The sequence below is a fragment of the Carassius gibelio genome, chromosome A12 (assembly GCF_023724105.1).
Source record: "Carassius gibelio isolate Cgi1373 ecotype wild population from Czech Republic chromosome A12, carGib1.2-hapl.c, whole genome shotgun sequence".
NCBI lineage: Eukaryota > Metazoa > Chordata > Actinopteri > Cypriniformes > Cyprinidae > Carassius > Carassius gibelio.
In genome coordinates, this window is record NC_068382.1 from 19,801,179 (window position 1) to 19,827,735 (window position 26,557).

The window sequence follows — 26,557 nt, forward strand, 5'->3', positions numbered from 1 at the left end:
AAAAGATCTCACTGACTGAAACGAGAATCGTCCCTTTCTGGCAACATTTGGAGTGAATCGATTCTGAACTGGTTCTGAATGCTTTGTGTTTTTATGTGTTGAATTGGCTGTAACAAACTGAACTGGGACTTGTCAACTGTTGAAAATGCTTTATTGAAAACGTTTTACACCATGTAATTTCATGACGCACAATAATAGCTGAATTAGTTATTTTCGAATCGTCTCTTTGAAGTGTTCGAAGGAACCGATTCGCGGAAGTGATTCTGATGTCCAATCAGAGTGTAGGCAGGGGGAGGGAGATTTCTTCTCTTCAGGGATTGGAAGGTAGAATGCCACGTGCTCGTCTACTGTTGCAAGCCCACATCATCAGTGTTTAACCCTCTTAATTGGGTTTTACTACTACTGCAACGCCAAGAGATAAAAACAAGAGTGTCACGTCCCTTTATACAGGTATTTTCAAGCGGCACTTTTGATATTTGTGGGGGTTTTTTCTGATCTGTTTTGACAGCGCATATCCGGGTGCTTGTGTGCACTATTGTACATGAATTGATTCTAGCTGCTGGACAACTTCTGATACAGTCTGCTTTCTAAATTAGCTAACGTTACTACTTTGCATACTTCTAATGCAATTGTAATGCAGGGCTGGTTTTATGAAAATCCTTGCTTATTGTTTGAGAATTATTGATGTTTTAAAAGCGAACGCATACTTTGTATGTCTAACGTAAGGTCTCTTTCCTTAAACTTCTTGGCTGGTGACATACATACACACCTATCTGTTATAGTTAACTGTACATAGTTCTATTATTTTGGTGATATTTTATTTTCATTATAGCATATAGTTTACACATTTTCTTTTAAACTACCAGTAAATCAAGTTAAACCGGTAAGGAAACAAATTAACAGAATGAAAATGATCTTTACAAGTTTAGACCCATTGAAAGTCATTCACTGTGTGCTTGTTTTGTGTTTTGCCTTAATTTTGTGCACTTACAGTATGCATTCAACTCACTGCAGTAAATAATAACATTACTGATATTTATAGTATCCTGTACATTTTCGTAAAAGCCATATTGTTTGAGAGAAATTAGGCTACTTGTTAAGGATTAGTGAAGGTTGGAAGACTGAACTAAACTGGTTATAATTGATTAAATTCCTCACTTTCACTAGTTAAGATTATTGGCAGAGACAATTTATAAAACTTTGTTATTGGTCAAGGCCCTGGTCTGTTTTTTCCTGATAGCCATACATCTGTTTGCATAGCTTGCCTCACTGTAAGAGCCTTGGTTTTGAATTTCTTATCATAGCATTTGGAGATACGCTGCTTTGTTAGATGAGAAACCAGTTTGTAATAAAATAGTACAACTCAAAGAAGAGAGTAAATGAGTTCACATTTGAGTTTAAGCCACTACTGGACTGATATCTGAAATGTCACATTTGTTTTGTCCTGTGGATCTTAGTTTATCTGTGGACTGGAACTGGAAACCATCAATGTATTGAATATTGTTTTGTTTTTTTTACCCAGGCTCTTCGGAAGCAGAGAGTGAAGCATGGAATCTCTGAAGGGCTTTGATATCGACGTCCCACGCTGGGATCAATCCACGTTCATGGGCCGTCTCAAACACTTTTTCAACATCACTGACTGCCGCACTGTTCTGCTGCCTGACTCCAGACTAGATGAAGCCAAAGCTTTAGTGGAGAGCTGCAGGTGAATATATTTATTGATTTGATGAGTAGATCTCTCTATTTTCTTCCTGTGTCTTACATTATTTTGCTTCCTCTCTCCTCTAGAGCTGGCTCTGTTCCTCCTGGCACAACAGTGGAGCAGCTACACTATGCCAAGAAGCTGTATGACTCAGCATTTCATCCTGACACAGGTGACAGGATGAATCTGATCGGGAGAATGTCATTTCAGGTGCCTGGGGGTATGGCCATCACAGGGTTCATGCTTCAGTTTTACAGGTCACATTTTATTTGGTTATTTATTGCACAATACATCTTATTTATAACAATATGTACTATATATTTTAACAACCAACCAATTATTTTGTATTGCTGTGTAGGACGGTTCCTGCTGTAGTGTTCTGGCAGTGGGTTAACCAGTCTTTCAACGCTCTAGTCAACTACACCAATCGCAATGCTGCCTCCCCCATCACACCAAAGTAAGTTCCTATGACTCGTTTCTTTCTTTGAACTTTACTCAGTTGCAAGAAATGGTAGGTTTGTAGCATGTATGTACCTCTTAAAATGTGACCGTCCCGTGATACCTAGTGATTTATTAACAGATGTCTGGGAAGGAGCTTCAAATAACAGATAAGCTTCAGTTCAAGATATGTTTTTTTTGTTGTTGTTGTGTTGTGTGTGACTTCTTTGCTCAGGCAGATTGGAGTAGCTTATGTGACAGCAACAAGCACAGCACTGGCCACTGCGGTTGGGCTGAACCTCTACACAAAGGTATTACTCAGCCTCATATAAATAATAATAAGGCAATACTCTATTCCTACAGACAGGATCTGTGATATGTAGTGGATTAGTTCACTCAAATCCTTGAATCATTTTGCTTGACAATCCTCTTAAGGCTGCAGTTCTCTCGGTTCATTGTGCATCTTTTTCTTCCACACTTTTTCCTTCCACTCAACTTTCTGTTAACATGCTTGGATACAGCACTCTGTTTTTAGCCAGCTTCTTTGGCAATGAATGTTTGTGGCTTACCCTCCTTGTGAAGTGTGTCAATGATTGTCTTCTGGACTGTCAGATCAGCAGTCTTCCCCATGATTGTGTAGCCTAGTGAACCAAACTGAGAGACCATTTTGAAGGCTCAGGAAACATTTGCAGGTGTTTTGAGTTGATTAGCTGATTGCCATGTCACCATATTCTTATTTGTTGATATTGAATTGGTGGGATTTTGCTAAATGTGAGCCAAAATCATCACAATTAAAAGAACAGAATACTTAAACTAATTCAGTCTGTGTGCACTAAATTTATTTAATACATGAGTTTCACATTTTGAGTTAAATTACTGAATTAATGAACTTTTCCACAACATTCTAATTCATTGAGATGTACCCATTTAATTTATACAGTAGATTTGTATGAAGAATTAAAGTTCAAATAATTAAAGCTTTCCTTCCTTTGTTCAGTTTGACAGGTGTATCTGCAGAGGTTATACATTATCCATGTCTTTTAAGCATCTTTAACTGTTATCTCCTCAGAAAGCTCCTCCACTGTTGGCACGCTGGGTGCCGTTCGCTGCTGTGGCCGCGGCTAACTGCGTCAATATTCCAATGATGAGACAACAGTGAGACTTCTTATGTTTCCTACCATCTTTTATTTTTTGGTGGGTCTTACTCATCAGGTTCACATATTTATATATTAATACATACAAGTTTATTGTTTCCTGTTCAGGGAGATTTTGAACGGCATTGCTGTGACAGATGAAGATGGAAATACACTGGGCCTCTCAAGGGTGAGGGACATTTATTGGTTGTTTTAGGTTGAAATAACCTCACCTGATGAAACTAGTTACAGTTCTGCTCTGAGGTTTACATGGCGTAATGTGTATTCGTTTTAGAAAATAATATTGTAAAACATTTTATTCTTTATTTAGTAGGCCTACTGCCCTAAAGAAACTGTTTGTATTCCACAAGACAAATTAATAACATAAATTACACAAAAATGCCTGTTTGCTTTTTTTTACATCACGTCCTTGTGTATCTTATAAGATATCTATTATTGTTATATCAATTTATTGTGATTTGTAATCCTTACTGGAGTATGTAAATTTATGAGACGAAACATCAGTTTAAATAGATCTGAATGTGTTTAATGCTGACAACAATCCGTTTCATGATACACTACAAGCATTTCTTTGTTTTTAATTGACTGAATAAATAGTGTATTCTGTCTGCGTTTTTCATAGAAAGCCGCTGTCAAGGGCATCACACAGGTGGTCATCTCTCGAGTTACCATGGCAGCGCCAGGCATGAGTAAGTGCAAAGAGTTTGGCCGGTGTTATCAGATCTCGGTGCTAAAATAAAGCAGCCCTCATCTCACCCATCAGTCAGTGTTGAATCCTGAGCCGCTTTCTTTGTTCTCTCCAGTCATTCTCCCCATTATAATGCAGAGGCTGGAAAAATACAGATTCATGCAGGTGAGCCTCATATCGTTTTGTATCCAAGGAGCACGCAATGGAACGGAGAAGCGATAAAATAGCTAGTTTATGATCTGCAGGTGCTTCTGTTATAAATTCACTCTCTCACAGACTTCAAAACCGTCGTTCTCATATAACAGTCAGTTATCATCAATGCATACAGGTTTCAAATGGTTTTAACACTCTTTGAATGATCATAAACTAATGGTTTAATGCATAATGTAGCATAATAATGTTTTCAATCGCAATTATTATAAGTCTTACATAGATAATCTTATTTTTTATTGTTGATTATATTATATTGGGATTCCTGGGTCTGTGAAGTCTGTAAACCCTTTGCTGAACAGGTATGAATTTATATAAAACATATTTGCATATGTTTGTTCCTGTGGCAGAAAATCACATTTCTTCATGGGCCACTGCAAGTCATGATGGTTGGCGTATTGTAAGTGATAACATTTGTTTTTATGAAAATAGCAACAATTGATATGCTAAATGTATGAGATCTTGTTTCAGTAGATGAAATGACAACATGCCTTTCTCTGTTTCACAGTCTGATCTTCATGGTGCCCGCAGCGTGTTCACTGTTTCCTCAGAGCTGGTAAAGTTTGCATATACTGTACATGACATAATTTCTTTTTTTTATGTAAGGGTTAGTATCTCTTCAAAGGAATCATTCCCTCCAACAATATTTGTATTAAAAAAAATTAAAATGTACTCGCTCTCAGAATATTCAAGATGTAGCTGAGTTAGTTTCTTCATTGAAATTTAGCATTACATCACTTGCTTACCAACGCAGTCCAAAAAGCTGATAAAACACCACAATAATCCACTCCAGTTCATCAATTAGTTTCTTGTGAAATAAAAAGCTGCATGTTTGTGAAAACAAATACATAAAAAAAACATATGTTTTTAATTCCGAAATGTCACTTCACAAGACATTAATTGATGGACTAAAGTCTGTTGTGGATTATTGTGATGTTTTATCAGCTTTTCGAACTCTCTGTCTGGCGGCACCCATTCACTGTACGTAGAGGATCCATTGGTGAAGAAGTGATAACATGCTAAATCAGTTTCATTATGACATTAAGCTTATACACATAACTTTTTGCAGTTGCTTCACCCATTATCTCTCTCTAAAATCCTTTATTCCGATGTGTTCAAGATAACTGCGGTCTCTGAACTGTACCAGACTAATCAATCATTTGCACTTTGATTTGCAGTTCTATGGCTGTATCCAAGCTGGAACCTGAGCTCAGGGAGTCAATCATTTCTCAGTACGGGGGCCGTGTCAGTTACGTGTATTTCAACAAGGGCCTGTGAGTGCTGGCCAATCACAGACTGGATGCACGCGTCATCGGCCAATTAGAAACTCTTTTTCACTCTTAAAAGAAACTTTTTTGATTAGAGGGTTTGTTTCATATCCTAGAAAGAAGGTTTTTATGCACTAAAGCATAATTGATGTATAGTTTTTTTTTACAATTTGGCCCTGACTGCTGCAAAGAATCAGTTTGATTTGTGAATCAAAATGTATAGACATTGGATAAACCTGATCCAGTTGCCCTTTCATTCGATCCTGTTGTATATGCTCTACCCTGATTAATCGAGAACAGATTGAAAAGACTAAAAAGTGTTTCCCTCTGATGCCATACACCATCATTTACCACATACATCTCTCAGGAACAGTTTATTTTAAAGGTTTAATGCTTTAATAGCCTCTAAAGCAATCAGTGAAATAATTTTATCAGGTTTTCCTTAAACTGTCAGACGTTCAGGAATATACAGTCAGATCTTGTTTATGTTTTGAAATACCAGTTACAAGCATAAAGTGGGGGAAAGTACAGTCTATTAAACATCATTTTGAAAGAGTATTTCATGGTTAAAGTGTGTCTTAAATTGAAAACAAAAAACAAACCTGCCCTCATTGTGAACTGTCAGAGCTATGTACTTCTTTTCATCATTATGAGATGATGAAATAAACAGAGAGCTGCCGAAATAAACCCCTGGTCTGTGATAACTCATGAGAGTTGAACCACAGTTGGAGCTTGTGTTTATTTTTGTACAACTGTGCGCTCAATATTCATTCCTGCCACTCGGGGGCAGTATCAGATCATTATAGTTTTGTGAAGGTAAATATGCACCACTTCTGTTAAATAGTCACACTGATGGGCTAAAATATACTATAAAGCCACCAGAAGACGCATCCCCCCCCCCACCACCACACACACACACACACACAAACATACATACTGTATATTCATATACAGTGGGTACGGAAAGTATTCAGACCTCCTTGAATTTTTCACTCTGTTATATTGCAGCCATTTGCTTCAATCATTTAAGTACATTTTTTTTCTCATTAATGTACACACAACACCCAATATTCAGAGAAAACCACAGATTTGTTGACATTTATTAAAATAGAAAACTGACATATCACATGGTCATAAGTATTCAGACCCTTTGCTGTGACACTCATATATTTAACTCAGGTGCTGTCCATTTCTTCTCATCATCCTTGAGATGGTTCTACACCTTCATTTGAGTCCAGCTGTGTTTGATTATACTGATTGGACTTGATTAGGAAAGCCACACACCTGTCTATGTAAGACCTTACAGCTCACAGTGCATGTCAGAGCAGATGAGAATCTTGAAGTCAAAGGAACTGCCTGAAGAGCGCAGAGACAGAATTGTGGCAAGGCACAGATCTGGCCAAGGTTACATAAAAATTCTGATGCACTTAAGGTTCCTAAGAGCACAGTGGCTTCCATAATTAAATGGAAGATGTTTGGGACGACCATAACCTAAACTGAGCTATTGGGGGAGAAGAGCCTTGGTGAGAGAGGTAAAGAAGAACCCAAAGATCACTGTGGCTGAGCTCCAGAGATGCAGTCGGGAGGTGGGAGAAAGTTGTAGAAAACTCAACCATCACTGCAGCCCTCCACCAGTTGGGGCTTCATGGCAGAGTGGCCAGACGGAAGCCTCTCCTCAGTGCAAGAAACGTGAAAGCCCTCATGGAGTTTGCTAAAAAACACCTGAAGCACTCTCGGGTCTGATGAGACCAAGATAGAACTTTTTGGCCTTAATTCTAAGGGGTATGTGTTGAGAAAACCAGACACTGCTCATCACCTGTCCAATACAGTCCCAACAGTGAAGCATGGTGGTGGCAGTGGGGGTGTTTTTCAACTGCAGGGACAGGATGACTGATTGCAATTGAGGGAAAGATGAACGAGGCCAAGTACAGCGGCATCCTGGATGAAAACCTTCTCCAGAGTGCTCCGCACATCAGACTGGGCCGAAGATTCACCTTCCAACAAGACAATGACCCAAAGCACACAGCTAAAATAACGAAGGAGTGGCTTCACAACAACTGTGACTGTTCTTGAATGGCCCAGCCAGAGTCCTGACTTAAACCCAATTGAGCATCTCTGGGGAGACCTTAAATATTTACCATCCAACCTGACGGAACTGGAGAGGATCTGCAAGGAGGAATGGCAGAGGATCCCCAAATCCAGGTGTGAAGAACTTGTTGCTTCCTTCTCAAAAAGACTCATGGCTGCATTAGATCAAAAGGGTGCTTCTACTAAATACTGAGCAAGGGGTCTGAACACTTAGGACCATGTGATATTTCAGTTTTTATTTTTTAATGTGCAAAAATGTCAACAATTTGGTGTTCGTCTGTCAATATGGGGTGTTGTGTGTACATTAATGAGGGGAAAAAATTTACTTAAATGATTTTAGCAAATGGCTGCAATATAAAAGAGTGAAAAATTTAAGGGGGTCTGAATACTTTTCGTATCCTGTGTGTGTTTGTGTGTGTGCGTGCGTGCATGCATGCTGAAATCTACTCAGAATATATGAATTAGATTTAATTCAGTTTAATTGTGTGTGTGTGTGTATAATATGAATATGCATAATATTTTTATATTACAGGAATATAAAAAATATATTTTCATAGATTTAAATAAATCATAAAGGGACAAGCTGATGTAGTTTAATGTTTTATTTGGTAATACTGTATATTTATCGGTCAAGTGAACGTCCACATGGGAATTACACAAAGCATCAAAGACATGCATAGTCTGCTTCTTCTACCACAACTTTATCATGTGGTTCAGACACTAGGTCTCACATTCCTGCTCTTTTCAGCAAATCATAAAAGAGAAAGACAAAGACTGGTAAAAAATAATACAATGATCATATAAATCAAAGGTAATAACTCATTTTGAAAAAAGTAGAAACGTGGAAACAAACTCATTTAACTTACGCCATTAAAATTCATTTATTCATACAAAGCAGTTTAAGTAGTTATAGGTCGTTGCATATTAAACATTAAACTTGTAGATTCATATAGACTATTCATAAGAGATCTAGCTCGTTTATGACAATGCTTCTGATATGAAGAAAGAAGTGAGAATACTGAAACAAAAATCTTAATTTAAATCACACTTAAAAAAAAAAAAAGCTTCGTACATGCTGGAACACTGATAGCCAAAATAGAAAGGCATGAATTGAACAATTACCCATAAGAATGCTCCCTTTGTCAATACAAATGATCTTGGTGCTGATTTTGTACAACGATTATGATGCATTATATTTTCCAAATCGATCAAAACTTTTGTTGCTTTCGTCAGTTCAACAGTGGTCTGTCTTCCTCTCTCTCAATCACTCTTACCACATCGGACCACATGGTTCACCCTAACGAAGCGCCTAGCAACTAGTAATTTAACGCCTCACCCTCAGTCAATCACGTGACTTGTCAACGTCCAATCAGGGGACAGTTGCAACAACCCAACTCTGTGCCTTCCTCTCAAGCTGCCAATAAACTCCTGAGTTTATTGACATCTCAGGAGGAAGAAACCTTTCTCTTTGTTTCCTCTTTCTCAGTGCATGCTATAGGCCTGTGTCTTTGCATGCCAATCCAATCAGCCTTGTTTTACTCTCTCAAAACAAAGGGTCTTCCCATTACCATGGCAACTAAAGTCTTACATACCTCATCGTGTACATAATCTAATAAGAACATTACAGAAGATAAAACGGCTCACTAGGACCTTAGATAACTGATGCTGTAAATTTTAAAGATTAAGCGTTTGCAAATCAACAACAAAAGCACTAAAAATGAGAATTACAAATCAGAGGAGAGAGTCCTCTTGGTTTTATCTTTAAAAAGTGCAAATAGTATCAACACTGAACTATTAACGGAGGAATAGATGCATAAATTGGACTCATTGTGGGCATTTGAGACAAGATTCAGAAAGGTAAACAGACATATTGACAAAACTAATTAGTGATGTTTGATGCATAAATGTGCATAAACCGAATTAGAGAGGAATTTATTATATATTGCTAACTTATTGTGAACTCAACTGTCTTTCAGGATAATAGATGTTTACATTGTTATTCCTGTATATGCCATGAAGCAATGATGAAAAACAGTCGACGTTAAATGAATAACAGCTTCATATACAACGGTTCAACATTCTGAAATTTGGTCAGCAGCACAATTTTCTGTCACAAATTCATGTCTAGCGACATTGACTTTGGTCTTTAATTTTCTTTTTCTTTTTTCCCAAACCCCAGCTGTCTTAAGTTCTTTCCAGGTCCCTGCACATCTTTGAACTATCTGGGAAGTCCTGCCTCACCATTTATCTAAACGGACCAATTGGCACAGCTTTGGGAAATTACTCTACCTTCAAAAGTAATACTTTCACTACCACCCCGTGTGGGTTTGGACCAGAATACCAGAAACTGAAAATGCGAAATGAGCTGAGAGACTGCATTATTAGGAGATTGCAGAGATCATTCAGTCTTTTATGCAGAGAGAAATCTAAGCGCTGTTTAGGGGGACAGAAAGTGCTCTCGTTTTAAAGATTGTCCCTCACATGATGAGGAGTGTTTTCTGGGTGCCAGCCTTAGGTGGGGTTGTTACATTTGCTCCATTCTGTCTCATGTTGCGATATCTAATGAAGACTGTACAATAATCTAGCCTTAAGGCATTTCAATTTCAATTTAGTAGAGTTTTGTCTTTATGTCGATATTAAATTACACCTTATCTATGATATTTGGAAGAATCTCAGATTGGGTGAAGTGGAGAGGGAGAGAGAAACTTTAAGGGTCTTCCACATCCAGAAACTCTTTCTTGGGTGGCGCGACTCCACGGTACCAGGCGCAGAAGCCGTCTCCTCTCTTGATGCAGGCATAGTGGTCGGACTGGCGCCCATGAATTATCTTCTCCGTCACCCAATCTGTCCACAGACACTCTGCTTGGGTGCTTATCTCGCATGGGAAGGTTGCACAGCGTGTGATCTGAGTGCAGCAAAACAATCTTTGTAAACAGGATGTGATACTTAAACCAGTATTATTTTAAACAACAATGCTAAAATTAAACTACATTTTATTATTAAATATTAGCTAGGTACAGTAGGTGCCTACTGACTCAACTTCAGATTCCACCCTAAAGTCTCTATAAGTGTGTTTTGGAATACTTTTGCTCTGTTCTACACTATTTTGTAATATATCTAGTGCATGTATTGAGTACCCAAATGATGTAGTTCTTCAAATGAAAAAAACAAAGATATATAACACACTTTATACACTATATGAACAGTTTGAGGGTTATAGGCCTAATATACGGATGGAAGGATGGATAGACAGATAAGACAAATGGAGGGATTGAAAGAAAGACATAATTACAAAGGTGCATGGATGGATAAATGATGGATGCATAATAGAAAATAGACAGATAATTACTCGGAATCAGATTGATGAATAGACTGATTCGTGGATAAATGCATGGAAAGAAGAAAAGAAAGAATTCTGAATTGTACACTACCCTTTTTGACAGTATGTTCCACAGTAATGATTATTATGTGTCCACAGGAGAAATAAACTCACCTTGCAGTCACACCCCATCTCATAGCGCTGAATGAGGCTCTTCTTCTGGGTGGCACTCATGGATTCCCAGGGCATGATGAGATCACACAGAGTCACGTGCATTTTGCCGTTGGCCTCCGCCTTGCCTGGAAACACAATGTGCAGACAAAACAATCTGAACCATCTGCAAACATCTGATAGTCACGGACACAACGAGGCCCAACAGACAAAATAACAGCACGAGAACACCATAACAAGTCACCACGTTTATAAACCGAACCCTTCTGTTAGTCATCTACTGTTCAGTATCAAAGTACAGATTTGAAAAACACTATGTGCAAAAGCTTGTGAACCCTTCTGGTGGAGAATAGGACAATTTGGGACTTCACAAAAATCGAGGGAACACACAAATACGATGACGTAAACAACCTCAAGATGGTTTCTATTTTTGCTCAAAACGAAGGTTTCTGAAGGTCTGCTCTGGTTACAGTCTGAAACCTGGGTAGTTTCTACTCCGTGTGGAGAAGGGAATGTGTGCCTTGAAAACACAACCTCAGCAGTTACTCCGCACTACAGGATCAGCTCTCTCATTATTTTACCTCCCCTCCTCCTCTAAAACTTCGGCTTTAAAGGCAATTGCTACCCTCCACAGACCTCTGCCTTGTCAACTCTGTAATTTGGGCTCTGCTGGAATGGTCTGAGATGGGGAAACCAGAAGTTGTCTGTGTTCATCTTTTGACGTTCTTTTATATTCTGTGTTTTTTCCCTTTAGAGTTGCCTGCTCAGCAAGTTCATTAGAGAGAAGAGAAGTGTATTGAAACCCAGCTGTAAATTCAGCACGTTGTACATCAATAAGGCACGGTTTGTAAACTTCTGTCCTGTCTTAAAACAGATTGCCTCAAGTGAAGCATAAGCTAACTGGCAAGTGCATTGCTGTGTAGGCAATAACCAATAACATTGTGTGGTTAGACTGTACATTTATTTGACCAAAAACAACAGCTGCAGAGAAATGAGTTTTTTATTTTTATTTTTTACCTGAGATGAGGTACTCCTTCTTGCCGTTAGTTTCCAAATTCGTCACCCCGCACACTGCAGATGAGGGCGCGGTGAAGATCACGTCGATGTGGCGATCCGGGCCTTTGAACATCTGAGAGAGGAAAACAAAATCTCTTGCTTTATTCAATGAAAGACATTTTCATTGCAGGTTAGATCTGAATAACAGCTGTCATCGTCATCCCTCACCTTGATCTGCTTAATCTCATATTGGATCCGCTTGATGGGGTTCCCATAAATATCATTCCCAGAATCCACTTCTTTTTTTCCAACCACTTTGGCCCTGATTACTGCAGCGAAAAGAATAATGAAAATGTTAATTTCATGAACTAAATGCAAAAGAAAAAAGTTTACTCACAGTTTTGATAAAATATTTTTTGTATGCTTTTCCGGGGCTTTAGTAAAATTACATCTAAAACTATTTGTATTTCATCTACTATTATGGTAAAAATATGATTGAGAATTGACTTAAATCAAATAAACTAATAAGAAAAGCTAAGAAACCTTTGTGAGATGTAAATAAAGTTTCATGGTGCCTTCATTTAAAAAAAATATATACTTAAGATATACTTATAAGATTAAATATACTTAATTATCTATTTATAAAATTTCATCTTAACACATTTTTAAGACCATCCAGATAACATTTTTGTGTATGTGTGGTTTCAGTTAATTACTACTTAAATTTACATTTTTATTTTATTTTTTACAATTTTATTTTTAAAGACGTTGATATATCATGATTAAAAAAAAAAAAAAAAAAAAAATATTATATATATATATATATATATATATATATATATATATATATATATATATATATATATATATATATATTGTTGCATACACAAGGTTAGTGAATGAGACCCAATAATTTGTTATTGTGAAATCCATTAAATGTGCAAACCAGAAGTTTACCAGAGACATTATATGTGGAGGAAACTTGCTTAAACTTGTATAAAAGGAGCTGAACTTCCAAGATGGCCGCTGAGTCCCCTGCTTCATTTCAGCAATGCTGCACAAATAGAAATTAAACTTTATAGTCCCAAGAAGGCAATTCTTGGGACTATAAAGTTTAATTTCTATTTGTGCAGCATTGCTGAAATGAAGCAGGGGATTTCCAATTCCCAGCAAACCTTGCACAAGACTGAATGGGGTGAGTACATGTTGTATTTAAGTGTTATTTGAATTGTTTTCAACAAGATGAGAAATAGGAAGTTTTATTGTTAACTTGGAATAGAGAAATGTTTCTATTATGTTGGTGTTTTGAGTTACCATTGTGGTGAGCTTGAGCTTAGGTTGGTAAAAAACTGCATTTATCATGCCAACATGCACTGATCTTAGCTATACTTTAACTGTAAAAGATTCAGTTGGGTTAATTTGACGCATGTCATTTTATTGTTTTACTCGATTCAGTTATTTTATAATTTATTATCAGTGCAGTTTCAGTTCACAGTTTAATTCAATGTCAAGAAAACCCATATCCAAAGTTTTAAAACCACTGTCAACAACTAAATTAAGTTCAGCCAAAGAGTCTTTTTTTTAATGTGTGGAATATTCTCAATGTTTTTCCACCACTACTTGGACTCAGTAAAATATACAAGCTACAGCACAAGGGCTGTAGAGATTCTGTCACGTCATCAAAAAAAAAAGATGAAAAGGCACATGACTCTTGTGCTGTACTTTTCTCCATGCCACCTCTCATCTGAGGCCTTGTCTAAACACCAGCGAGAGGTCTCTCTTATTTAAAGAGAGTCATGCTCCCAAAACCAAATCCTATTTCCTGCAAGTTGAGCGTTTGAAGCTGTCCAGCATTTCTTTAACTCTATTTGTCAGGTCAGCCAACATGAGGCAGAGACGCCTCTTCTTGAGAAGCTGACACATGACATCCTTGCGCTGACTCATTCATTCTCTTGCCTTTTATACTCACCCTTATTATCCTAAATCATTATTAAATGGCTGTTATTGTTTTTTTTTTCACTTAAGTACTGCACGTAAACTTAGAATGGAACTTAAGGGGATGAAAAGAAGCATTTCTATCATTCAAAGAAACCGTTTAACCTCCACAACCCTTAACTTCAGCCGTGTCATCCTCATACCGCAGCTTTACTTTAACAGAAGTGTAAACAGCTGGAAACCTTCTAATATAAAATGTGTAGCACATTTATACATACTCTGCTGCTTAAACCACAACTCTGCTGCTTGTTCCACAAAAGGTCATACAGGTTTGAAACAATGTGAATGTAAGTTAATGACAGAATTTCATTTTTGAATGAAACTATTCCTAGTCCTGAAAGAAAAATGTAGAAGTGTACTATGTATGCACTCTATGAAATCAATTGCCATTATTGCAAAATCACTGACAGAGAGATTTGGTCATTCTGAAGTGGTGTATTTTGTAAAAATGACCAGATGAATATTCATTTTCCGACTTATTATATGGTTGCTTAATAAACAAGTAAACAAATGGACATGAAATATTGATATTAATAGTATAAATTAGTATATTAGTATAATAAAATGCTCACATGGTGGGACAATGATCATTTTTACATTTTATACAAACATACTTCACTGCAGAATGTTTTGACCAATCAGAATCAAATATTTCAAGAATAACATAAACAGACATTATAGAACATTCTGTATAAACATTTAGATGCTTTCTAGTTGTCAAATGCTAGTGCAAATCATTGTATATTCATAAGTGTTGTGATGATATTCATAATTACCATATGTGTTTTACAGGACATTGATCTTAATTCTATTAAATCAGTCCATATATGAATCACACTTCACTGTGCTGTGAAATGAAGTACTGCTTATGAGCTATCGCTATAAAATGGTGCGTTGTTTACATGTTGGTCTTGTCTACATTTGCCTAGTAAACCAATAATGAAACAATTACAGGGTAATGTTGTCCTCAAAGCTAAACTTGTCTCCGTAAATGGGTGGATCGTGTCATTGCTTGGCAAACTGTTTGCTAAGTTGTCCAGATATATACTGCAAGTCACACTTTTTGAAACATATTTACCCAAAAATAACCACGTCCTTCCCATGCCCACAGTGTACATAGCCATTTGGTCACCTAAAATGAGGATCAGTGACAATATGCATCATTTATACGTGTTGGCAGTGCCTCTGGCAAGAACAAGAAAGGGGAACAGATATTTTAAGTTTCAGGGGTATGTCATGGGAATACCCAAAAGTGAAGCCACTCCACGTAACAATAACAAAGTTTTGCTGTCCTCTATTTCAGCATTGTCTACTGCGGTTGGTTTGTACAGTAAATAAAAAATAAGTGACCCAGTGCAGTTCCAAACTCATGTGTTTTGTAATGTAATCTATATTTTCTTTTGTTCCCAGCTTTCATTTTTTCATTTAATCTTTTTGAAGATTTATGCATTTAAAAAAATTCTAATTTCTATAAAACTGAATGAAATAATATTTAATTGGTGTACGTTACCATTCAAAAGTTTGGGGTCAGTAAGATTATTATTTTTTTTTTTAAATAGTATGGATGCATTAAATTGATCAAAAGGAACAGTAAAGACATAATAATAATAATTCATAATAATGAGAAATGTTTCTTGAGCAGCAAATAAGCAGATTGGAATGATTTCGGTTTTAAATTCTGAATAAATATGAACTTTAAAATTGAAATACATTTGAGTATATAAACTACATAATGATAAAAAAAAAATCAGCATTAAAAAAAAAAAACACTACTGCAACTACATTCACTTTGGCATAAACTCAACACATTTTATACTTATCAGTGTAAAGCATATTTAAATAAATCCAATTTTAAATATTTGTATAAATATGCATTTTTGCACAGAAATGTTTTTGCGTGATTTCAGGATTGTGATTGAATGTATGGCCCATCAGCAACAAGATACAGTAACAAGTAAACATTTTCTTCACCCTTTTAACAGTTAATGCCTTTTTCTGCATAAAACAGGACATTCCTACTCCTGATCAGTGATTGGAAATACACCCAAAGAGAGCTTATGAGTCTGAAAGCTGTCCCGTCGACTAAACCCAGAAAAAAAACAAAAACAGCTCTAAAAAAAAGGAGAAGATGATTACTGTGCAGTTTCATGTTAATCAACTGCAGATGAAAATGAATCAAGACAACTTCATCAGCAGCAGCTGACTTGTAAATCCAGCTTACAATTACAGCTGCTGTAAGTTATGGCCTATACACACCTCTTCTGTTTGAGTCAGAAAAACATACTCAGAAAACTGACATGAGGTCAGTCTGAAGAGTCTGAAACATTAAGATATTAGCCGGAGTGCTCCTTTCATAAACAGGCAGTCTTTCTGTAGCGTTGATATGCTTTGCCAGCTGTTTGGATCGGCTGTGTATTTTGTCAGGACAGCTTGTTTTAATTCGGGGAATGCTCAGGAACATTTCTGTAAAACTACTTAAGCAAACGCTGCAATGTAATGGAGATAAAAATGAAGTTTATGAGACAAACTAGATTTTTACAAATTGAATTAGACTCGCTACTTAAACTCTAAGGGCTACTTGAGGTTAAAGGGATAGTTCACGCAAAATTCCTTCATTTCCACATGTCATTACAAAACTTTATCTTTATTTCTTTTCGTGTTCCACGAAAGGAAACATTTTAAAGGATGTTACCACTGCTGTCTTTCATACAGTGAAAGTGGATGGGGACCAGAAATATTGCTTGACCATAGTGGTCACCATTTATTTTAATTGTATAGGACAGAGCAGCTAGGAAATACAGCGATGTTCTTTTGTGCTCCAAGGACAATCAAATGTGTTTCAAAAGCCATGAGGGTGAGTAAATGATGACAGAACTATTCCTTCAAACGTGAAAATGAAAAATAGTTGAATGATATCACAGGAGAGTCAGTGATAGACATGGAAAAACCAAGTGCGATGGTTGCAGTTTTTGAGGCCCTTGCTCACCATGGAAAATGTAGGTTGCAGGGACATAAAATAACTAGAAAATGGAAAACACACACACACACACACTCAAACACACTCAGCCATTATTATACACCCATGGGTTCAATTTATGGGCTGGAAAAGACGCAAATATGAAGGCTTCATTGCTCTTAAAGTTAACGACAGCCCCCTCTTCCTCCAGTCTAAGCTGCATGCTTTTCTGTGTATGTCAAGCCTTTCCTGGTCCTGAGCTATAGGGCACGATAACACTGTGCCAGAACTAAAGATCAATATAGTCTTATTCTAAAACCAGTTTATCGGGGTTCCAGTGTTAAAGTAGGTCAAGCTACAACACAAGCTGTTTTGCACCTAAAATTCCCGACTCTAGGCTAAAAACGTTTTGAGGGCAAGGACGCCAAGCTTCTCCTGGTGAAGTAATCAAACAATTCTCAAAAGAGCATCCCGCAGTGAGGAGCAGTAGCTACTGCCTGACTCTACAGATGTCACTCATTAGTATGAGAGAGCATTCTCTTACCAACATCATGCAGTTTCTGAGTACAACCCAGGGATGTGGCTAATTCAGAAAGACGGATGACCCATAGAAAGTCTTAAGTTTTAGCTTAGATCGGATGGTACATTTTTCACTATACTGGCTGTTTAAGTGTCACATGTGCAAGAGTCATGGTCAAGAACCCATCAAGGGGAAATTCTGTCATTAGTTATTTAAAACTGTATGACTGTATGAATAAATAGTCAAGTTTGGAATAGCATTCAGTATACATTTATTAAATGCAATTTGACTCCACATTTCTAAAACAACAAATCATTATTTGGCTAACGCTAAATAACTCCCAACCATTTTTAACAGACAGTGACATTGAACGGTAAGCACCAGCACACAAAATTTGATCAACTAAAAATATAAGGAAGCTTTTTCCGTGTGGGATCCTGATAGTTTTATGGTCACAGTATTAATCAAAAGTTTATTCTATTTTCTTTGAGATTTAATAATTAAAGCATCAGAGGGGTTATTATATCTCACAGTTCTGCAGTTCAAATGGAGTGATGTTCTGCACTGTCTGTCTTCAGCTTCATTCCCACTGCTTCATTTTTCCTGCCTGACCCACATTCTTGTTGCCCGATAATCATGCATATCCCACAATGCCTGCTCCCTCCACAGATGACTTACACACTCTCTAACATATACACATATCATAATCAAATGTCATAGTTTCCATGAAAATATACCCACCACATATACTTGCCACATCCTGAGTTTCCGTATGCCTGCACAGCTTTTAGCAATCATGACCAGCACAGAGCCCAGGCAGACCACTGCACCAAAAGTCCCCGAACTCCTCTTTCACTCCTACCTTCACAGACAGCACTCACTGACTTCACTGAGGGCCACCACAACCCAAATTTATTCCACCTCATAGGTATCAAATACAAAAAAAAACTCCCATTCTTTTTCTCAGATTAACTGCCTTTTAAAAATATTATATAAATGTTCCAGGAACTCTGAGGTTTGAAGCAACATCATATGCTTCTCTAGAAGATTTTGGCTTTTTAATTGCATTTAAAAAAAAAAAAAAAAAAAAAAAAATTATATATATATATATATATATATATATATATATATATATATATATATATATATATATATATATATATATATATATATATATATATATATATTTTTTTTTTTTTTTTTTTTTTTTTAAATTCTACTGATAAAAATCATGAAAAGAATTCTACCAATCAGAGTTTTTGTTAACAGAATTATTCTGTTATTCTACTTCTTTTAAAATCAATGACTATGAATTAATGGGTTTATATTATACCGTACTTTCTGATTACTTTATTCTCAGTGTTTGGTAATGTTTCACAGCGCAGATAATGGGACAAGTGTACATTGTAGTAGTTTAACACATGACCAATGTTTTTGTTTGATATTTACAAGACTTCCATGTTCCGTTTCATACTGTAAAGATAAAAAAAAAGATGCACAAAAGACAGAATTTGCTGGATTTATGCACATCATTGTCAATGCTTGTACAAGAAAGTCAGTGCAGATGTTCGAAGACTCTGAGGTTTACCAAAATGGAAAAGGTCAGAGCTGGACAACTGAGAGTTGGATGCTGCCCACTGCTTTGAGCCTGGGTATATAAACAGTCAGAGCGGACACAGCAGGATGTGGAGAAAGACTGGTTTGAGTGAGGTTTGCTGACTGCATTTAAATGCCATTCATTTCCCAGTATTTATCGAAACACAATGTGGGGAAAGATTTCACATTTGGATGTTTTTTTTTTTGTCAGAAATTTCAAACATTTCCTGTAAGGTGGAGAACCAACAAATTGCCTGACATGCAGCTTCCAAAAGACACATCCTCGCGACAATCTGACATAAACTGTGGCATGCTGTGTGTGACCCAAAAGATGAGGTTTTGGTGAACAAACATCATTGAAAATGAATCATGTGACGCATCAGGTGATTGCAATAAACATATCATGCCTGTGGGAGGTTGAAGATTTCCTGGACTTGCATATTTATGCATTTTTAGAAACTTTCCAGCTAACAATATGTTCTTGGTAAATACTTTTCTCCTTCTTTATGACCAAGAGAAATTAAGTGCTTGGCTTTGACCTGCAAACAAGGCTCAAATGCAGTTTCACCTTCAGTAGACTAAAAAAAACAAAGCAGTGTGAGTTCTTTGCTGGTGTTTTCTGCTACTGTCTGAGGCTATTAAATGTGGCAATGAGCTCTGTCATATGTCACTGAGCCAGCGAAGATGACCGATTCCAGACTAGATCTTTATTCTGTGAAACAGGTAGAGCTGATTGGTTTGGTTTGACATTAAAGCAGCAATGTTCCACTTATGAGCGAGGTATGTTTGAATTGAATAACCAAAATAACCTTGCTCTCGAGGCTCATTACTGAATCAGGTCAAAGCAACGAGTGGTACACTGGAAATAATGTTTGGAATTTTTACATGAAAAATGCTAACTCGTAAACAAAGTTTCTTTAGCATCTATGGTTCCACCTTTAACATCCATGAGAACTTTCCATTGCACAAGAGGTTCTTTATTGTGGAAAAAAGGTTCTTTAGAATATTAAAATTTTCTTTACACTAAGGGGCTTTTATATGGCTATTTTAACCCTTAAATGCATAGCTCGGGTCTTTAGCGAATGGGACATCATTCACTACCCTCCTCCTCCTTAATTTTGTATATTCATACATCAACTTTCTTAGTATTCCTCAAGCTATTAATTATAAACAATGTAATGTGCCCTTGGAATTTTTTTTAAAGAATGCCTGTTTTCTGTTGAATTTTTTGTAAAAAGTATACAGGGTCGCTAGTGACCCAAGGTATGGAATAGTGTAGTCTAAGTTTATTTTTCCTGCGCAACAATAATGAAATATCTGATGACTCAATGAATGCAATTCACCTTTATTTCTCAACGTGGCACTGCTTGAAAGGCAATGATGCCGTTTTTCCTCATAATTTACCAGTAGCCCCTCACTTTAGAACACAAGATCCAGGGGGCGTGGTTGGATCCACATACAGGGTGTGGAGATTGGTAGGTTTAGAGGTGGAGATGGGTGGGTTTAGGAATCAGGGGGTGGAGACGGGTAGGTTTAGGTATAATATATCATATTCGTCATCTCAACAATATGACAATATGTCATATTATGACATAGTCATATTGTTGAGATGAGGCATATGAGACAGATGCTGAATATACGGGGAAGTGCGCTCTGACGATGACAATCAGGGACATTGTTGGTAAAATTATCTGCTCAAATTGAACCATTCTAAGCTTCAAAATCACATGTGCTTTATTTTATTCTTTTGTAATTGTTATTAAAATATAATTTAGAGAAATTTCTGCCATTGCAGCAGTTAAGAGATTCATCAGCGTTGGACATATAGGTTGCCAAAGACCTGGATATGTAATAGTAATGACTGGCGAAACATCCATGCATTTAAGTTTGGAATAGTTTTCTGTAAAAACAAACAAAAAAAGTTAATTAAAGTTGCCACATGCAGTGAAAAATTAGATTTTTTAAATATTACATTACATGATTTGAATTAATTTTTTACTGTAAACTATGGTTTACGGAAGTATGAATTACATTTTTACACAATAAGTTTATATCACATTTAGTTTATTTGTTTACAGTAAATTCCTGAATAAAATGTTTTTTTTAATTTAAGTAATAAAACCTACTGTGAAAAACTGCCCTGTGTTACATCAGATTATTATTTTTAAACAGTTTTGTTTCTTGCTTTTTTCAGTGAAGTATTTTAGGTTGTTTTATGTTACTATTTATGTTATTTAATTAATGTTACACCAATAAAACCACCCACTAGAGGTATTACTCACTAAAAAGTGTGTGGGAAATAATTCTGGTTGTCTAGGCTGTCTGTACAGCATAGTTGATCGGTATGGCTAGACACGGCACACTTCTGCAGTCTGTCTGCTCCTTTACATTATGGTTCCCTTGTTACTCTACATGAATGACCAGCATTGTTTTCATGCCTCCTAGTACTGCAGTCTCTGGTCCTGCTACAAGGCTTATGGGTACACTAAACCTTTTCAAAGGGCTACCTTGGAGAAATGTTTGTATGCTTGGCATCTTCCACTGGTAATTCCTTTTTTTTTAATACAATTTATAACTTCCTCAACCTCCACCAAAGAGATCCTCACCACTTCTGTATTCAGGAATGTTCAGCACCACACCCGGCCTGCTCTCTGACCCTTGTGACCCTTACAGTCTATTTACTTGCCTCATGACACCGAGCTTGTCAGTTTGCCAGAAGGGATCAGGCTATGATTTCAGCTCATGGCATTTGGCTTAGTAAATATTTTGAGCAGATGACCAGCATAATTGGGCCTTTAGTTGGGCAGTTTCTACAGTATAAACAACCCTGGCCTTCACCAAGGAAAACGAGGCAGTTACAATCCTCAAGGTAATCCTTTAGAGTCAACATGAATTATAACTCATTTTGTTTGTATGATTTGACACATTTCCATGCAAAACACCACGATTGTGCCCTCGTAAAACCACTTCTTCCCAGCCCCTCCAGAGGTCTGTGCATGCCACTGAAACAAAAGATACATTATCTCTGTACCATAATGGCTTTTTAGCTAATACTGGAGATTTTTTAATATCGGTATACTCTATTTTTACATTCAGATTACCTTAGCTGGCATTTAAGGCTCACTTAAAGTCTCAGAATGATGACTGATTTTTCACACTGTACGTTATAATCTTGTGATTTCTATATGCACTTGTAGTATTTAAAAGTTTTAGTTTTTAGTGTTTTTTATATTTATTTAAATAAAATACCTTTTATTAGCTGTTTATTTCATATATGTATGTATATTTCAGTTTTTCTTTTTTAATAAATATGCAAAAAATGTTAACAATTCTATGTTTTTCTGTCAATATGGGGTTCTGTGTGTACATTAATGAGGAAAAAAAATGTACTTAAATGATTTTAGCAAATGGCTGTAATTATGCATTTAAGAGTGAAAAATTTAAGGGGGTCTGAATACTTTCCATACCCACTGTATATTTTCTATATTGATGCATCCCTAATATTTAGAGTAGGACGAGACTTGATTTAATCCATCAGTAAGAGATTGAAGATTATGGAGGTTAAGTTTTCTGAATTACATGCACATTACAAGACTTATAATTAATTATAATTACATTACAATGAATCATTCACAATAAGATCAGGGACATGCATTAAGAAATTAAATAGGGTCAACTTAGGTTTAATGTTGACTTCTCTGAGTTTCATAGAAGCTGGTTTTCACCACAGAATAATAATTTAAAAAAAAAGATGATTGTGACTTTTCATCTCAGAATTCAAAGATTTAAACTTGGAATTGCGAGCTACATATAGAAATATACTTTATTTCTTTATTAGACTTTTTACCCTCACAACTGCAAGTTTATATCTTACAATTAAGACTTCTTTTCTCAGAATTGTGAGATATAAACTCTCAATTAGGAGATATAGTCCAGTTCTGAGGGAAAAAGTCAGTTTTATGAAGTCAGAATTTAGAATTGCAAGTTTATATCTCAATTCTCCCTTTATAACTCGCAATTGTTAGTTTATATCACACAATTTTGAGAAAAAAATTCTGAATTACGATATGTAACGATATGTCACAATTACTTTTTTTATTATTTATTCAGTGGCGGAAAACAAATTTCCATGCAGTTTCCATTGGCTGCTTAAATGTTTTTTTTTGATTCGATTCATTCCTACTAATTTTAAATCAATATACACTCCCAGCTGTCCTCTTATTGTATGATGAATAAATGATTTTTTTCAGTGGTTTTGCAGACAAGCAAACATTCTGAGCTTTGAAATGCATTCTGAACAACAGACTCTAAAAGCTCAAAGAGAGAAAAATCTAGTGGCATTCCTCATGTTACAGTTTTCAGTCTTGAGACAGTCCTGTCACTGTTCAGATTCTGTAAAAGCATGTTGTGCTCGACTCAGTAACAGTGAACTGCGAGGTAAATAATATGGGGCTGTGTCATTCCCACAGGGAACAGAAGACTGGATCCTCATGACTAAGGTTTTTATATATGACACGTAAACCTTATTAATGCCAAGCACAGATTCAAAAGGAATACTTGCAAATACCCTAACAGACCGCAAAGGGCAAATGACTGCATTTTGGTTTGGTCACTTTATGAAATACGAGCACTAAATTAATTTCCGGCTAACAGCTTGTTCATTTCCACTGCAAGACAGGAAAGACGCAAACCTCTCGCAACAACCACTAAAGCTAACTTTTCACAAAAAGGTGGAAAAACCCTTCTCTCTTCATCCAAGAAGTCTGGTTCAAAGCCAGAGTGCTGAGGCAAGGGTGGGTGGTGCAGCCAAAGAGTGAGCTTTTCTCACTGTTTGAAGAATGCCATGCATATTTCTGAAAGGCCCTTGACTTTCATTGCTTTTTCCTCTCTGGCACATCCAGAGCTGTCGGCCAGATGTCGGATGCTCTCTGATGGTTTCTGCAAGAGCTGCGGGGTTCTAATGAAACTCTAAGCCCTCTAAAACACTTTAAGAGACTGCTGGCCTGTGTGTATTTGTCTTATCTTCTATTAGCAGCTCAAGACAGGGCTTGGGTTCTGTTTCAGCGGTTGGCGCACCTACCTAATCATGTCTGAATGGCGCTTGAATTAAGCATGAACTAGGAGGGAAAGCCCCAGTGGGATGCAAAACATTCTTGCTAATTTTTATGCTTCAGCTCTCCCCATCTGAGAGAAATATGAAATAGAGACCAGTTGCACAAGAAATGTAGGCCTTAGTTAGTAGTCAATAAAATATTTATTTAACAATTTTGTAAAGGAAATAAACACACATATATATATGTTTGTGTGTGAACATTCTTTTTCTGACACATGGATTTGTTCTGGCATTGGCAGATCAGGTAGAAATCTGAAATACTGCAGGTCAGTAGAAAAAAAAACTTACTGTTGAGCCCTTCTAGTCACACTATATTGTACTGTAGAAGAGCGCAGATGATTTGGAGGCTTGCAGCTAGACAGTGAATCAGTGTGAATCTACAGGCCAATAAGAATGGTGTGAATGTATCATCATCCTGTTTGGGTTTCAGTCTTTTACCAGCAGACAAGATTGCCACATCCATATTTGTTTGGCATCTCACCATGATTTTCCCATGCAACAGGCAATTTGCTTTCAACAAATGATACTAAGCCAAAATAATGCAGTCTCATTTTGGATTGTACATCCTTAATGTACTGTTTTGGTTCTGTGTTTTCAGGCCAGTTAAAAGCTTTTGGTGAAAAGCAGATATAAATAGTTGTTTCTGACGAATGAAATAGAGAAGCCAGATATAAATAGAGATTAACAGACCTCAAAACGTCATTCAGCTCGAGCAACAGGACATGTGTGCCAAAGATAACAGACCAACAGACAGAACGCTTTATCTGCTGTTATCCACACTGGGCACTAAAACAATAGCACAGATGCATACGTAGAAAAAACGCTAGCAAGATGAACAACACATTCAAGTACAACCCATAAAAGGGTACTAAAAGTTTTCAATTTTCACAACCCAAAACCTCACAGATCTGGACTTGAAAACAAGGTCTTGATGTCACTGAATGTGCATGGACTGATTCAGTGTGGTTCAGTAACTCGGACAGACAGCATAAATGTTTTTAAACTAGAATTACAGTTGCGGAATGTTACGGCATTAATATAATATTTTGAATAATATAAAGATCTGAATGAATTAATTACAAAAAAATAATAAATGATAACACAATATAATAATAATAATAATTGTAAAATAATTTATTAGAAATAAATATTTAATACAATTCTAAATCTTCTAATTTTAAGGCTGATGCTGCATTTCATTTACAAGTAAAGCGGCTTTAGAGCAGCCGCTGATCCAGAGATGGGTCAGAGTTGGTATGTTTTAGTACTGCTTTTATGTGGCTTTTTTTTTATCCACCTCAAACCCAATGTTTGTGATGCTTCATTTCATCTACAAAGCAGCATCAGAGCAGCCTTGAACTTTGTTGTTGTCATGACAGAGGCTATTTGTGTAGTTTTAGGTTTTTCTGATAAAAATTACTTAACATTTGTGCGGCTTTAAACAATATACGTAAAGCCTTTGTGCTATAAAAAAGGCACATTAACCCTATTGATGATGCATTTGCAAGAAACTCGCTATAGTAACAATTTTGCATTGTGGCGTAGCATGGTTGAGATTGTTGACACGCACTCACCAGCATCAGCATTGCAGAACGCCTGTTGAGGATGGACGGGGGAACAACTGCACGCTTCTGCGATCTCTCCCACCCGAAACAGTACCAGCACCACAAGTGTGCCAATACAGCTCCTGACACTCTTCATTGCTTCACTTTAATATCTGACAGCAGAATTAGAGGGAGGTAGACGATCTTCTGCGATGTCAACAATGATCCAGTTCCTCACCCAGCCGAAAAGTACAATGTCCACCGCCTTTCGAGATGCCACGCGCTGAGTATTAGTGTGACTACTGCTGTTAAATTCCTCGGAGACGAACGGGCTTGTTGGAAATAAAGGAAGTGCACTGCTGCTCTATTTTAATGGTCTTTCCAGGCTTCTTTCTTTTCCACTGCCTTCTATGGGTGTGTTCTCATGGAGAGACCAGGTTCATGCCTTAATAGCTGCTCGTGGACTCCTCCCTTTAAACCAGATTCAACCAGAGGTGGGCGCTTCATGAAGATCTTCAAAAGATTTCTTTCAGTTTTGTAAAAATATGCACATTCAAGTATTAAATAAAATCTATCCTAAATATTTTTATGGCATAGAATAAGCTGCTTTTCATTATTTTTTTTACATGCTAAAGGTACGTGCTTGTGTTTATGCACCGCATTATTATGCTAGACTGACATCACAGTAACCCAAACATTAAATGAATAACTTTTTTTTAGGACTTTTTCAAGTCTTCTAAAGCCACGTGATAGTCGTGTGTAAGAAAGAAACTCCTGAACAGTCTTTGTTCTCTAACAA

The 26,557-nt window shown here is 36.7% G+C and overlaps 2 protein-coding genes across 3 annotated transcripts; one reads left to right on the top strand and one right to left on the bottom strand.

Moving 5' to 3' along the window:
* The first annotated feature begins 295 nt into the window (after positions 1-295).
* Positions 296-6,147, top strand: LOC128025419 (sideroflexin-2). 2 transcript variants are annotated; one of them, XM_052611766.1, is made up of 12 exons: positions 296-450; positions 1,523-1,705; positions 1,789-1,959; positions 2,061-2,159; positions 2,376-2,451; positions 3,210-3,295; positions 3,403-3,463; positions 3,917-3,983; positions 4,098-4,147; positions 4,543-4,592; positions 4,701-4,748; positions 5,371-6,147. In XM_052611766.1, exons 2-12 carry the CDS (start codon positions 1,548-1,550, stop codon positions 5,468-5,470), a joined length of 966 nt encoding a protein of 321 aa, XP_052467726.1. In that variant the 5' UTR covers positions 296-450; positions 1,523-1,547; the 3' UTR covers positions 5,471-6,147. The 2 variants fall into 2 exon arrangements, with proteins under 2 accessions (XP_052467726.1, XP_052467727.1); XM_052611767.1 differs by lacking the exon at positions 296-450 and adding an exon at positions 584-883.
* A 1,988-nt stretch (positions 6,148-8,135) lies between these two features.
* LOC128025423 (metalloproteinase inhibitor 2-like) lies at positions 8,136-26,177 on the bottom strand. Its single transcript, XM_052611779.1, has 5 exons — positions 25,789-26,177; positions 12,263-12,363; positions 12,056-12,167; positions 11,042-11,166; positions 8,136-10,453 (listed from the first exon to the last, which is right to left on the bottom strand). Exons 1-5 carry the CDS (start codon positions 25,913-25,915, stop codon positions 10,256-10,258), a joined length of 663 nt encoding a protein of 220 aa, XP_052467739.1. The 5' UTR covers positions 25,916-26,177; the 3' UTR covers positions 8,136-10,255.
* Positions 26,178-26,557: the final 380 nt, after the last annotated feature.

Coding starts and splice junctions, on each gene's coding strand:
- LOC128025419 (XM_052611766.1), top strand. CDS start 1,548: ATGGAATCTCTGAAGGGCTTTGATATCGACGTCCCACGCTGGGATCAA. Junction 2,160..2,375: donor GCCTCCCCCATCACACCAAA/GTAAGTTCCTAT, acceptor TTCTTTGCTCAG/GCAGATTGGAGTAGCTTATG. Junction 3,296..3,402: donor ATTCCAATGATGAGACAACA/GTGAGACTTCTT, acceptor TTTCCTGTTCAG/GGAGATTTTGAACGGCATTG.
- LOC128025423 (XM_052611779.1), bottom strand. CDS start 25,915: ATGAAGAGTGTCAGGAGCTGTATTGGCACACTTGTGGTGCTGGTACTG. Junction 12,364..25,788: donor GTTCTGCAATGCTGATGCTG/GTGAGTGCGTGT, acceptor TTTTCGCTGCAG/TAATCAGGGCCAAAGTGGTT. Junction 10,454..11,041: donor AGATGGGGTGTGACTGCAAG/GTGAGTTTATTT, acceptor TGCTGCACTCAG/ATCACACGCTGTGCAACCTT.